Source organism: Zootoca vivipara, chromosome 6, assembly GCF_965207765.1.
Source record: "Zootoca vivipara chromosome 6, rZooViv2.hap1.1, whole genome shotgun sequence".
NCBI classification, from domain to species: Eukaryota; Metazoa; Chordata; class Lepidosauria; order Squamata; family Lacertidae; genus Zootoca; species Zootoca vivipara.
In genome coordinates, this window is record NC_142589.1 from 5,485,142 (window position 1) to 5,499,591 (window position 14,450).

A 14,450-nucleotide genomic window follows, 5' to 3' on the forward strand; every position below is an offset into this window, starting at 1 on the left:
ATAATTCAAAAGCATAAATTCTTCGGCGATCAGCCTTCTTGATGGTCCAGCTCTCACTTCCATACATCACTACTGGGAAAACCATAGCTTTAACTATATGGACCTTTGTCAGCAAGGTGATGTCTCTGCTTTTTAAGATGCTGTCTAGGTTTGTCATTGCTTTTCTCCCAAGAAGCAGGCGTCTTTTAATTGTGTGACTGCTGTCACCATCTGCAGTGATCAAGGAGCCCAAGAAAGTAAAATCTCTCACTGCCTCACTTTCCCCATACCAGGCATCATTTAATCAACATTCATCATGTTGCCTCTTACTTATGAGGAACCGTGGTGGAGTTGGGGATGTTTAGCCTGGAGAAGAGAAGGCTGACAGGTGATCTCTGAAGAGCTGTTTTCTGCTGCTCCAGAGGAGGGGACTGGAACCAATGGATCCAAATCATGAGAAAGGAGATTCTGTTTGGACATTAGGAATAGCTTTGGGATGGCAAGAGCTGTTCAAGTGTGGAACAAACCATCTCGGAAAGTGGTGGACTCTCCTTCACTGGAGCTTGCAGTGGGGGAATCCAGGGTCTCAGAATTCAGCACCCCTTGCCTCTCACCTTCCATTCTACGTCATAGTTGTGTCACTGGGCTGGGTGTTCATCAGTATGCGGATGTTACCCAGCTCTACCTCTCTTTTAAATCGGAACCAGTGGAGGTGGTGAAGGTCCTGTATGAGTGTCTGGAGGCGGTTGGAGGATGGATGGTGGCTAATGGATTGAGGTTGAATCCTGACAAGACAGAAGTACTTTTAGGGGGCAGGTGGATGGTCAAAGGCCTGGAAACGATGCCTTATGAGAAACGGCTTAGGGAGCTGGGAATGTTTAGCCTGGAGAAGAGAAGGTTAAGGGGTGATATGATAGCCATGTTCAAATATATTAAAGGATGTCATATAGAGGAGGGAGGGAGGTTGTTTTCTGCTGCTCCAGAGAAGCGGACAAGGAGCAATGGATTCAAACTACAAGAAAGAAGATTCCACCTAAACATTAGGAAGAACTTCCTGACAGTAAGAGCTGTGGAATTTGCTGCCAAAGAGTGTGGTGGAGTCTCCTTCTTTGGAGGTCTTTAAGCAGAGGCTTGACAGGCATATGTCAAGAATGCTTTGATGGTGTTTCCTGCTTGGCAGGGGGTTGGACTGGATGGCCCTTGTGGTCTCTTCCAACTCTATGATACATAAATTTCTATAAAATTCAGGTAGTTCTGTCCCTATAATTCCCAAAAGAAAAGCTTCTGGTGGTTTTTTTTTTAACAAACGTTATTTTGAACATCCTTTTCAATTCATTATATATCAATTCTCAGTAAGCTTTAACCTTACTACGAGGTTATCACATATGATAAAAAGAACCTTCTCTATCTTTACATTTCCAACACTTGTTTGATTTAGATTTATAATTTTTTGCCAGTTTACTCAGTGTTAGATACCGTACCAATGATATATCATTTTCATATAATTTTCTCTTAAACCATAACATGCTGTAAATTTTATATCTGTATTCCACAATCGTTCCCATGCTTCCATGTCTATATAATGACTGATATGAGCCCAGTGTATCATTGAGTGACTATGCACTCCCCCAACATCTTTGGATGACCCACCCCCCTCTGATCAACCTCCCTCAGACACAGGAGTTTTCACGTATTCATAGCAGAGAGTGCCTTCTCTGAGCCACCGCTTTAAAAGGGAGCCTTGTGCTCAGCTGCCCGTCCCCAAACTGCTGTGGAAATGTATTATTCAGTTCCTCTGTCTGTTTGTCTGTGCTGAGGACTCTTGCTCAAGCTTGTTCTGAAATGTTCCTTCTTCAGACACCCTGTTTCAGCTTCCTGCAGTCGTATTGGTAGCACTGACAAAAGGAGCCATATCGTTTCATGCAGCCCAAACTCTGAGCAGTGAGAGGCTTTGGGCTATACAAAGGATGCTGGTCCTTTGGAATGAAGCTCCTTGTGAGGTCCTTAGGATATCTCACAGCAGTAACATTCCGACAGATCTTGCTTGCCCATTATAGGTTCCTAGGAGGTCCCCAAAACCATGGCTTTGGATGCAGCACAGAGCAAGAAAAGACTGTGTCTCTTCCCAGCTAACAGCCCCAGACTATGGCAAAAGGCTGTTCTTCTTTCCACCTCTAGGATGATGTGGCATTTGGTCAAGGGAGGGTCTGTATGGCAACAACACACCTGCTTTTTGCCAGCTCCCTGTGGGTGCAAATGTGGGTGCTTGCAGGCCCAGCTATAACAATATTTTCACTTAACTTTCAGACAGACAGTGGTATGGGTTGCCTTCTTCAGAAAAGAATACATAAGGCAGACCCCTCTGCCCAGAGAGATGCATTGATATAATGGGGACAATTCAATCCCCAGCATTGGCGCCATCTCGGGTGGGTGGGGCCTCTGGGGGCCTGGACACCCATAAAATTTCCCCTGTTGTGCATGGACTGTTGTTGTTGTTGTTTAGTCGTTTAGTCAGGTCCGACTCTTCGTGACCCCATGGACCAGGCACTCCTGTCTTTCACTGCCTCCCTCAGTTTGGTCAGACTCATGTTGGTAGCTTCGAGAACACTGTCCAACCATCTTGTCCTCTGTTGTCCCCTTCTCCAATGCCCTCCATCTTTCCCAACATCAAGGTCTTTTCCAAGGATTCTTCTCTTCTCATGAGGTGGCCAAAGTATTGGAGCCTCAGCTTCACGATCTGTCCTTCCAGTGAGCACTCAGGGCTGATTTCCTTAAGAATGGATAGGTTTGATCTTCTTGCAGTTCATGGGACTCTCAAGAGTCTCCTCCAGCACCATAATTCAAAAGCATCAATTCTTTGGCAATCAGCCCTCTTTATGGTCAAGCTCTCACTTCCATACATCACTACTGGGAAAACCATAGCTTTAACTATACGTACCTTTGTCGGCAAGGTGGTGTCTCTGCTTTTTAAGGTGCAGGCATCTTTTAATTCTGTGACTGCTGTCACCATGGAACCCAAGAAAGTAAAATTTCTCACTGCCTCCATTTCTTCCCCTTCTTTTTGCCAGGAGGTGACGGGACCAGTGGCCATGATCTTAGTTTTTTTGATGTTGAGCATCAGACCATATTTTGCGCTCTCCTCTTTCACCCTCATTAAAAGGTTCTTTAATTCCTCCTCACTTTCTGCCATCAAGGTTGTGTCATCAGCATTTCTGAGGTAGTTGATATTTCTTCCAGCAATCTTAATTCCGGCTAGGGATTTATCCAGTCCAGCCTTTTGCATGTTGAATTCGTACTCCTTTCCCAATTTTGAACCAATCAGTTATTCTATATCCAGTTCTAACTGTAGCTTTTTGTCCCACATAGAGATTTCTCAGGAGACTGATGAGGTGATCAGGCACTCCCATTTCTTTAAGAACTTGCCAGAGTTTGCTGTGGTCGACACAGTCAAAGGCTTTTGCGCAGTCAATGAAGGACACAGGATCCCAAATGTGTTTGCATCATGTAATCTACCCTGAGCTGCTGGGTGAATAGCCACCTTATCCAGGAGACCAATACATATTAGGGTTGACAGCTCCAACGTTCTGGAAGGGTGGTGTTATAAGAAAGAAAGAAAACACTGCTCCTTTCCCCCTTATGGCGTATCCAAGAGCCCGTATAGAGACCTTATGTAGGTTCTCTATTGGTAGGAGAAAATAACAGAGGCCAACCAGAGAGAGAATATTGAGAAGCAAAGCAGCTAGTAAGCCTGATCTTTATTAAACTGTTGCAACAGGGTCCCCCGCTCACCCCACACAGGGAGGGAGGAGAGGAACCCAGAATATTGGTGTGTAATAAGCTCTTATATAGACTTTTGAAATTGCCCGCCCTGTAGCTCAAGACCACCCCCCCAAAAAATCATACATACATCACAGAAAGAGATGGTCCCCAGCTGAAATTTGAGTGTGTTGCTTCTCTCCTGTGTGCCAGGATACCTGAGAATGCCTTATCTGATTTGCCTTTTCTGAGTAGCCTGGCCATTCCTTTGAGATGGTAAATATTTAGTTCCTGAATCTCTTACGCATATTGATAGTGTGCTCAGCTTAACAGATGCTTGCCAGACTGTAATTTTTTTAATAATTATTTTTATTAAGGATTTTCTTGGGTTACAAAGATAGTGCAATGTCTCATTTTTTTTCCTTCTTCCATGTAACATTTTTACACATCAGTTTTACTTATTGAGACATTATGAGGAAGGGGGGAAAGAGGTGGGTGGGATGGGGAATTGGGTGTGGTGAATTGTCGATGTTTCTGTTTTTCTTGATATGTGTAGGGGTTTGGCGTCAGCGTCGTTTTTGCAGGTTCTCTGTTGTTTGTTCGTGCTTCTCTGTTGGTGAGAGAGGTCGGGATTCGTCTTAGGATGTGATTGCTCATTTGTGGTTGGCTGTGGTGATCTTTTTCTTGTGTGAGTGGGGAGGGAGGATGTTTAGATTAGGTTAGCCATATTGATTTGTATGCTGACGATAAGTTTTTGTCGTTGTCTTGTTGGGCTGTGTAAGTGATGAAGGGGAACCACACTGGGGTGAAGGTGTCTTCTTCTGTTTGTCCCCGTGTCAGTTTCAGCTTACTGGTTAGTTTTTCTAGTAGGGCCGTTTCCCATACTACCTGGTACCATTGGTTCATGCTTACTCCTGACAGGTCCCTCCAGTGTCTGCCTATGATGTTTCTTGTTGCTGACAAAAGGTGGATTATAAGTTCTTTGTGTTCTGAGTGAGCGTTGTTATCTTGAAAGATATTTAGTAAAACTAATTCTGGGGTAATTTCTAGCACTTGCTTAGTTATCTTAGCCAGACTGTATTTGAAAAGGGAGGTGTGAGCCCCTACAGTCCAAAGACAATTGGAGAGCTTTTCCCATTTCCTTCCTCCTTGCAGAGAAATATTTGAGGTCAATTTGGGAGAGACAAAATGGCTCCAGGATTGCTCTCCTGTACTATTCCAGACACATGGCTTATATACTTATGTATGTGTTTGCCTTGTACATTTATGAACATTTATTTAATATATATATATATAAGACCTTAGAATTCCTATATATAAGACCTTTCGAATTCCTATAACAGTGGGATATCAGCACTTTGTATGAGGTTAACTGTGGGTGAGCTGAAGGAAGGATAAGCATTCCGTATCATCAGTAATGCCTTTGTCCTACCTTTTTCCCTTGTCTGCAGCACAAAGTGAACTCTCCCTGTGCATTGGCAGAGCTCTGCTGTTATGAAAGATGCATTGCTAAACCGTTTGGTATGTGTTCATAGGAAAGATCTCATGTGATCTTCCAAACGGCAGCTGTTCTGTTTCAGGCCAGAATTGTAGGTGGAACTTGGATGCTTTGAAAGACTGGAAATAGCCGTCTTGACTGTTTCCTCTTATCTGAACAGTTTCCTAAATCATGGGGAGGAGAAGGCTAGTCTGTCGGCTGTGGGCCACAGTCTGTCCACGTTAGCAAGGGACCCTTGCACTAAGATTGTTAATCTATGGAACTCGCTCCCACAGGAAGCAGTGATAGCTGCTACCAACTTGGATGGCTAGTAGCCATCAATAGATCTTTCCTCCATGAATTTGTCCAGTCAAATGGGTGGCTATCACTGAATGAGTTCCATAGTTCAACTACGTGCTGCATAAAGAAATACTGTACTTATTTTTATACGTCTTGAATCCTCCGGCAAACTCACAGCAAACTCAAGGCCAGATCTTTTCTGGCATTATTAAGACATCCCCACCCCGCAACAGCTCAGATTTTGCCTTCCTGCACTTTATTGATGATTATAGATTTGACAAGCAGCGTTAAGAAAAAATGAAGCATAACCAGCAGACGACCAGTACAGAGTATACAATAAAAAGATGTGCATGGTTGATATCAGCATCTAGAAATGTTCAAGCAGAATTATTCTTATAACAATAGATTTTTTTAAAAAAAAAGGTTTTAGTACATAAAATGTGTTTCCTTCCCTTGTCTTGAATTCCCATCTGCTTAGGGCTAGGATATATGATGGGCAGTTGCAAATAACATGGTTAGCTACAGTACCTGCCTTTGCTCAAATCGCAGCTGGTGGTTTAAATGTCTGGATGCCCCCCCCCCATCTGAAAGCAAACTCACTCTCTCTGTACATGTTGGACTAACATCCTGCACATACTAAGTTGGCATGGAGAGAGTTATTACCCACAAGATTGCCTTGCCCACTGGACCACTTTGATTGACAGAACTGGCACTGATACATGTGCCACATAATACCTGTTCCACATTTGTACGAACTCTGTCTTTTATGTACGAACTCTGCCTACACTTTGGAATTCCCTGCCTATTGATACCAGGCGCACACATTCACTGTACTCTTTTTAGCACCTGCTAAAAATATTTAAGTTTTAGGCCAGCCTAACCCAGATATTTAGAAGGTTGATATGAGTTTTAATCTGCTTTTTTAGCCTGCTGTTATTTTAACTTTTCGTGGGGTTGCCATATTTCAAAAAGTGAAAATATGGACACAAAAGTTGTTGAGTCCCTGCCCCCCCCCCCCGGAATGTTGTTGAGATGGTTTGTTTTGTTTTGGGGTTTTTTTGCCCAAAGTTCTTGAGCTTTTTTTGTGTGAAATCACAATAAAAAGAATGTTTTTGAGCAATTTTAAAGGAAAATCGGCAATAACGACACTGCGAACATGGTTGTCATATGTCCGGATTTTCGCAGACTCCCCCCCCCCAATTTCCACCCAGAGACTGCTTCCGACAGCGGTATTCCCTGTATGTCGGCGAAATTTCGGACATATGGCAACCCTACTTTTGTAGGTCTTAAATTATTGTTGTTAATGTTTCTAATTGGTAATTTTTTGGTTTTATCTTTATTTTGGTAAACCGCTTTGAGGTTGTTGCTTTTTTTTTACGACCAAGCTGAGTACAAATTTTGTGAAATAAAATAATTAGGAAATACCATGCCAGAAGTGTGTGTGCAGGTAGGAGAACATGCACTCCAGCTTCCGCCTGTAGCCTGAGACCAGATGGGTCCAGCTAGCTCAGCTCAGCATGTTCTCGACCATCTGATTCCTCAACTCCAAGATTTCAGGCATAAGCCTTTCACCTTGGAGATATACCAGGGCTTGAACTTGGGACTTTCTGCATGCAAAGCATGGGCTCTGCCTTTGAACAATTGGCTCCCACTCCCATGAAATGGCTTAGTCTAGCAATGCTTCAATCCGTGTGTTTGCTGCATGTGGCTCTCTGTTCTGATAAAGTCGTGGCAATTGACCGAGAATGGACTTTATCCCCTGATGCCAAGACATTGGCAAAGGGGTGTTTCCAGATCTATCTATCTATCTATCATCTATCTATCTACTGTATCTATCTATTTGTTGTGATTCCTGCATTGTGGGGTGGGCGTGGGCTACATGAAACTTTGGGTCCCTTCAAATTCTGCAATTCTATGATCTCTACATAAAGGCTGAGGTTTCCCACAGGGTCATTTCAGGGATCTCTCTTGCAGAGCATCCCTGTTGCAGGAAGTTTGACTTTCGTTGCTGGTGTGCATGTTCTGTTGGGTCTTTGGTCTTCACTTCTCTCATCCTCTAAGCCCAGTAGATGGGGACGCTGCTACAGAGGATGTTGATGGTGGTACCCAGGATAGAACGGTCAGCCAGCGGCACTGGGAGCCCTTCTGTTCCCTCCTCGTTCTCTTTGAGGGATGACGCCGGAGGCCTGGGCTGCAAAAACAGATCTCTTTAATGGTACACCCTTGGCTACCTGTCATGGAGATTCCTACATTGCAGGTGGTTGGACCCTGGGGAACCCCACCCAACTCTACAATTGTATGTTTCTCTGAAATATAAAATTGCCCTGCAAACTTTGGCACAGCCTGACCGCTTCACACAGTCCCTCCAAATCCCTATGGGAAAGGCTCTGCATATGGTAGTTTTCTAGCGCAGGGGTTCCCAACAAAATTTTCTCGAGGACCCCTCATCGAGCCGCTATTGTGACAAGGACCCCCATTAATTCCTAATCCTAAAATTAAAAAGTGAGAGCCAAATTAAGAGTCTTTTTATATTTTATATTTATACGTTTTTTACAGTTACAACAGAGTACTCCATCAGTATACACTTAGTTTTAATTTTCAGTTCTTAATGAGATGAACCACTTTTTAACCAACGGTCCATTTTTAACTACGCGAACTGTAGCTTCTGTGAAAAACAACGCTTTGTTCACAAACACTACTGTTTTGCAAAGAGGCAGCGCGCGCCAGGGAGGAGGGAGGGGAATGGAGAAGACAGGGTACCTGCGCAGTAGCGCACAAATGAAGCCGACGTGCGCAAAGCATCTTGGGGAGGTGAGCGTTAGTAGAATGTGCGCGCTGCCTCTTTGCAAAACAGTAGTGTTTGTAAAGCGCCACCTAACGGCATACAGCAGAACTACTGCCTCTATCTAATTCTAGTTTTGCGCTAGACTCTGCTCATGCAGGAAGCGGCCAAAACAAAAAATCTGTTATCATACGAAATATATTTAATATATTTTTTATTCTAATAGCATCTTGTGGACCCTTCTGGCATAGCTCGCGGACCCCTGGGGGTCCCTGGACTACCTGTTGGGAACCACTGTTCTAGCAGCTTTAAAGATGTTCCTACAATCAGCAAGTGGGTGTGGATGGATTCCCTTCAGCTCTTGAGACTTGTTCACACATCCACTTGTCCTGTGTGCCTAGAAAGCACGGGTCCAAGTGGTTTTCCTGTTGCCCCACCCCTTTCCGAGGGAAAACCTGTGATAAATCGGAACAAATGGCAACCTAGGGGAAAATGGAATTGTCATTTGCTCCGACTGAGCACTAAAGAGCAGTTTTCCTGGATGGGGAGGGACATGGGACATGAGAAAGCAATGGTCTGTTGTCGTTCTGCCTTCATGTCCAGCCTGCAAACCAGTAGCAGTCAGCCTTAAGGACAGGGATCCCCATCTAGCCACTCTCAAAAGAAAACCACTACCCCAAACAGCAAATCACAATGTCCTTGGATTACTGCAGGCCAGAGTGTTATGTGTCCCAGGACTGGGTTTGTGGTTGTTTTGGAGGATGGTGGGACATTCAGTCAGCTACATGGTGTGAAGTGGTACAGCCCAGAAGCAATCTTCCCACATGATTTGCTCTTTCCATGCCTTGGAAGCTCTGAATGTAGAGTTAGGGCAATTATTCTAACCTGAATGTTCTGGAACACCTTGACAGCAGCATCCAGGCTCTGGATGTTTTCCTTCTTCATTCTGGTGATGTAGCAGGACTGTCCTGGCCAAGATCTGTAGCCAATCAGGAGCTGTTCAAAGGCAAAGGCTGTCAATTTAGCTCTGGTTCCTGTATTGCAGGAGGTATTTTATTGTGGGTATACTGTACATATTCTGGATCTCAGCAAGGTATATGTGCAAGGGCAACCTCACCTTCTCAGGGCTCTACCTCATTTCCCAGACCCCATGCCCCCCCCCAAAGCTTCTCTCCCTGTGCCTTCCTCTCTCTTGCATCTCCTGTTCACACACACTAGGTAAGCAAAGACTACGGCTGAGTCAAATGCCAAGGGTTTTGGTTTTCAGAGCAGAATGGGCCCTTTTGACAACACATTTTATTATCCCTTCCCACACCAAATAAATAAAAAGATATAAAAACATCAGAAGAGGCTGCTGGACCAGGCCAACGACCCATGTAGTCCAGCACCCTGTTCTCATGGCGGCCGACCGGATGTCCATAATGGGAAACCCAGAAGCAGGATTTGAACACAAGAACACTCTCCCCTCCAAGCAGCTGCTATTCAGAAGGATGCAGCACAGAGTCACCAAGACTAGTAGCCACCTCTCCTCCGTGAATTTGTCTAATCCTCTTTTAAAAGCCCATCCAACTTGGTGGCCCTCACTGCCTCTTGTGGCAGTGAGTTCCGCAGTTTAACTATGTGCTGTGTGGAGCAGTGCTTTCTTTTCTCTGTCCTGATGCTTCCAAATCAGAAGAAAATTCCTAGCCCATCCCAGTGTTGTCCCAGACCTTTCCCACTTTAAATGCAGGTTGTTGTTTTTCCCCTGATTTGGACTTTTCAAGGATGAAAATCCCCACAGTTAAGCAGGGGAAAGTCCAGGACATAAACTTTCATAGTCTCGAGTTAGTTTTAAGCTGACACAATATTTGCTGTCCTTTGTGCCTAAGAAAACCAACGGATCCAGCCAGCCCCACTGGGACTCGCCTCTGACTTGCTCCCTTGTCAGGATGGATGTTATGAGTTCTAAAAGGAACCTGCCAGGTGGACAAGCAGGCCTTGGGCAAAGCTGCATGACTCCTTTGGAAACTAGGAACCAGCTTCAGCAAATCTTACGTTGCTGTAGTCATACACCACGGTGGCCGAAGAATTGACCCTGCTGACATGGAAGGTGGCCAGTCTCTCCTTCCTGCTCATGGAAAGATGCTGTGGGGAGCCCTCCCCATCCAGGCCTTGGATGGTCATTTGTAGGACCTAGACGTTGAAAAGGAGACCATGTTGAGTGACAAAGAGTAAAGGGAACGAGACGTATGAACTGGAGCATTTAACTTGGGTGCATTTAGCTTTACACGCTTTGCAAATACAGTATAAATGAATATGATATAAATATAAATGAATGAATGAATAAAGGAGGTGGAAAAGGGACTGGGCAATCCTACCCAGTTTTGGCTTTATGCGCTGTCCCAAGAACTGCTTCTTAGCACTCAGTCGGAGCAAGCAACAATTCAGGTTTTTCCCGGATTGACGTTTGCACCAATTTAGAGCTAAAGTATGGGTTTTCCCTGGGAAAGGAATGGAGCAAGGGGAGGACAGTTTGGACCCATACCTAGATAGTGTGGGTCAAGTGGAAACCACTCAGACCCAAGCTTTCCAGGCACAATGCAAGCGGACATGTATACGGGCCTCGAGAGTTGCCAGTACTATGAAAACAAACAACTACCATCATTTTGGGAAGAAGACAGAGGAGTGGGAACCTTTGACCCTCCAGGTATGGTGGGACTGCTCACCCAGCAGGACTGGGAACAAATAGCCAAGGGTGGTGGAAATGGGAGTCCAGCAAGATCTGGAGCGCTAAAGGTTAGCCCGTTGTTTAGCAGAGTCTTCCCACTTGGAATTTGCTTCTGCTTAGGGCAGGCATGTCCAAAGTCCGTTTTGGGGTCCTAATCTGGCCTGCCGGTCAGTTTAATCTGCCCCTTGTGTTTATTTCCTGGGGTAAAATCCTAAAGAAACCTCAACAACTTCAATCCTAAGAAAAGCCAAAATAATTTAAAAAGCTCAACTTCAATACTAAAAAAAGGCCAACACTTTGATCGGCCCTTCACTTCATCAACTCTGGCCCTCTTTGAAAAAAGTTTGGACAGCCCAGGCTTAGGGAAACCTCAGTGCTCAACAAGGTTAAGTGCACAGGTTTTTATCCCAGTTCTCTTCAATCTTTGCAGGTGAAGGACCCACCTTTAGCCCCAACAGGCATTTGAGGAATTACTAGCTGTGGCACTTCTTGAGGTAACCCACAGCAGACTTTGGGAGGTGGTGGACCCTCATTCGCTTGACGTTTTAAAGCAGAAGTTGGATGGCCATCTGTCTTGGATGCTTTAGCTGTGATCCCTGCATTGCAGGGGGTTGGACTAGATGACCCCGTGAAGTCCCACCCAACTCCAGAATTCTGTGATTCATCATGTTGTACTTACAGTCTCCGTGTGCTTCTCCGTGATACTCAGACCCATCAGCCCAAAAGCCAGAACAACCAAAACGATCACCACCACCACCACAACCACGATCAAGAGCTTCTTGCAAGGCAGTCCGGGGAGCCGGGGGGAGGCCATGTAATCCTGCAGAACCAGAAAAGATGCTCATTGTGGTGCATTTTGACCCAGACAGAATGACTGGACAGAGGCACATATACAAGTTCTCATGGAAGGAGTAAACGTCAGCACATAAAAAGAGCCGACTGGATCAGGCCAATGGCCCATCTAGTCCAGCAAACTCTTCTCACAGTGGCCAACCAGATGCCCGTGGGAAAGCAGCAAGCAGGATTCCTGCACTCTCCCTCCCTGTAGTTTCCAGCTACTGGTATGCAGAAGCATTGCCTCCTCTGACTGCCTAGTAGCCATCGACAGCCTTCTCCTCCCCCATGAATTTGTCTCAACCTCTTTCAAAGCCATCCAAGTTGGTGGCCATCCTTGCCTCCTGTGGGAGGGAGTTCCATAGATTAACTCTGCACTGTCTCTGGACTGCACCGCTTCAGATTACCGGTAGGGGCTCATAGGACGGAGTATTCCTCCATACAGCAAACAAAATCCCTGTGCATAAAAAACCCAGCCTGTTAGAGAAAAGGATAGACTTTGACCCTTGCAGGCTAGCTTTCTATGTGCAGGAGTCCCTGTATAGAGGAAGGTTCCTTCATGTGACACCCCGCCCCATGCAACTTAAAGTGGGGCACGCAGACCCAGGTTTGCCACCTTAGTAAGAGCTGAGGCACTGAGGAAATAGGAACCAAAATGTATATACTATATAGTTAGAGGGAAGCACACTGAAGGACAAAGCCATCTGATGCAACCACAACTCCTATTCATCTATCCATCCATTCATTCATAATCCAGTGTGTGGGTGGTTTTAGTGTTAGGCCTGCCGTCTCGTGAGGCAGATTTTGGGCACCATGAATGGCAGCAGCAGCGTGGGAGGCAGGCAGCTCAGTCTGGCCTATTGAATCATATACCATAACTGTAGAGCTGGGAAAGGACCCCAAGGGCCTTTGAATCCAGCCCCCTGCAAAGCAGAATCTATAGGACAGAGTCCAGTGGGAAGTTCTCCAGCACAAGCCCCTTGGAGTGGAGAGCAGGGAGGAGAACATCCCAGGGGACCACCTTGCCCCAAACAAGTGAAGGGGAGATGGCAGTGTGTGCCGCTATAATTCCCCCAGTTCCAAATGCTGTGGGCCATCCCTGGGCATCCCTCTCTCTCCAGCTCAGCCCTCCTTGCCCAGGCTGGGCTCCACACCATACCTGCAGGAGCAGGAACTCAGTCCCAGGTGGAGAAAGACTCACCGGGGGTGCCTCCATCATCAGGGCATCCTTGCTACTTTTGCTGTTGTTCTCCATCTCATGCGATGAGTCTCCTGGCTAGCTTTCAGCTGTCCCCGTTGATCCTGGTTGTTTCCAGGCACGAGAGAGGACGGCTCCATTTATATAGGGTTCCTGGCACCAAAGCACTGAAGGTGACTTGCTGTGCGTCCTCTACCAGCTAGGAGGCACTTGTTCTCACCAAGTTCTTTCAAAAGAAACAAAGTACACCTAAGTGGCCCTTGGCATCACTTGTCAGTCAAGAGACCCTCTCTGGAGATTTGTCCACAGGCACAGAGGCCTCTTAGCAGCCTCTTGTCCTTCAGAAAGTCAGCTTGTTCTGACGCCAGGAGGGTCCAAGTGTGGCTCATTAAAGGACCCTCTTTGCCTCTCCATCAGTTGTTTCAGAAGGTTCTCGGGACTTTCAAAGCAAGAACGCGGGAACTTCCTTCTTTCTTTGATGGCGCGGCTGAATTTGGCAATACTGTGTACCGTTCTGGCCCCCTCACCTCAGGGAGGGCATTGTAGAGCTGGGAAAGGTTCAGAAAAGGGCAACCAAAATGATCGAGTGGGGGCAGCGACTCCCAGTGGAGGACTTGGGGCTTTCAAATTTCAGTGGTGCCCTGTGCTATGACATCATTTGTCCGTCCATCTCCTGCCCTTACCTTCTGTTCCAAGTCATTGTTGTGGTGCATTTGCAACTTTTCAGTCTTCTTATAATCATAGAGTTGGAAGGGACCCAGCTCTATTCAGGACAGATATAAGAAAGTCATCCATGCAGCATGTAGTAGTTCAACCGTGGAACTTGCCCCACAGGAGGCAGTGATACCCACCAACCAATATTGCTTTAAAAGAGGATTAAGCAAATTCATGGAGGAGAGGGCTATCGATGGCTGCTAGCCAGGATGGCTGTGCTATGCCTCCACAGTTGGAGGCTGCGATGCTTCTGAATGCCAGTCACTGGAAACCACAGGAGGGGAGAGGGATCTTGTGCTTGAATCCTGCTTCTGGGCTTCCCATTGGGGCATCTGGGTGGCCACTGTGAGAACAGGGCGCTGGACTTCATGGGCCATTGGTTTGATCTAGCAGGCTCCTCTAATGTTGTTGATGCCTTAACAATGCATGTACCTTGGAAGTTGAACAGAATCCGTTCCAGAAGTCCATTCGACTTCCAAAACATTCAGAAACCAAAGCGCAGCTTCGGCTTGGCTGCAGGACGCTCCCGCAGCCAATCAGAAGCCCCATCGGGCATTCGGGTTCCAATGAACATTAACAAACTAGAATACTCACTTCCGGGTTTGCAGCTTTCGGGAGCCAAAATGTCCAAGTACCAAGGCGTTTGGGATCCGGAGTATGACTGTATTGGAAGAAGCAGTGCTGCATGTGTTTTTAACGGTCT

General features: G+C 46.0%; 1 protein-coding gene across 2 annotated transcripts; it reads right to left on the reverse strand.

Annotated features, from left to right (window-relative positions):
- Positions 1–6,707: 6,707 nt before the first annotated feature.
- Positions 6,708–13,194, reverse strand: LOC118086578 (surfactant protein C). Of its 2 annotated transcripts, none has more exons than XM_035118367.2 (5): positions 13,037–13,194; positions 11,681–11,821; positions 10,329–10,466; positions 9,180–9,290; positions 6,708–7,703 (listed from the first exon to the last, which is right to left on the reverse strand). In XM_035118367.2, exons 1-5 carry the CDS (start codon positions 13,088–13,090, stop codon positions 7,569–7,571), a joined length of 579 nt encoding a protein of 192 aa, XP_034974258.2. In that variant the 5' UTR covers positions 13,091–13,194; the 3' UTR covers positions 6,708–7,568. The 2 variants fall into 2 exon arrangements, with proteins under 2 accessions (XP_034974258.2, XP_034974257.2); XM_035118366.3 differs by having other exon boundaries at positions 12,995–13,189.
- Between the last annotated feature and the right edge of the window lie 1,256 nt (positions 13,195–14,450).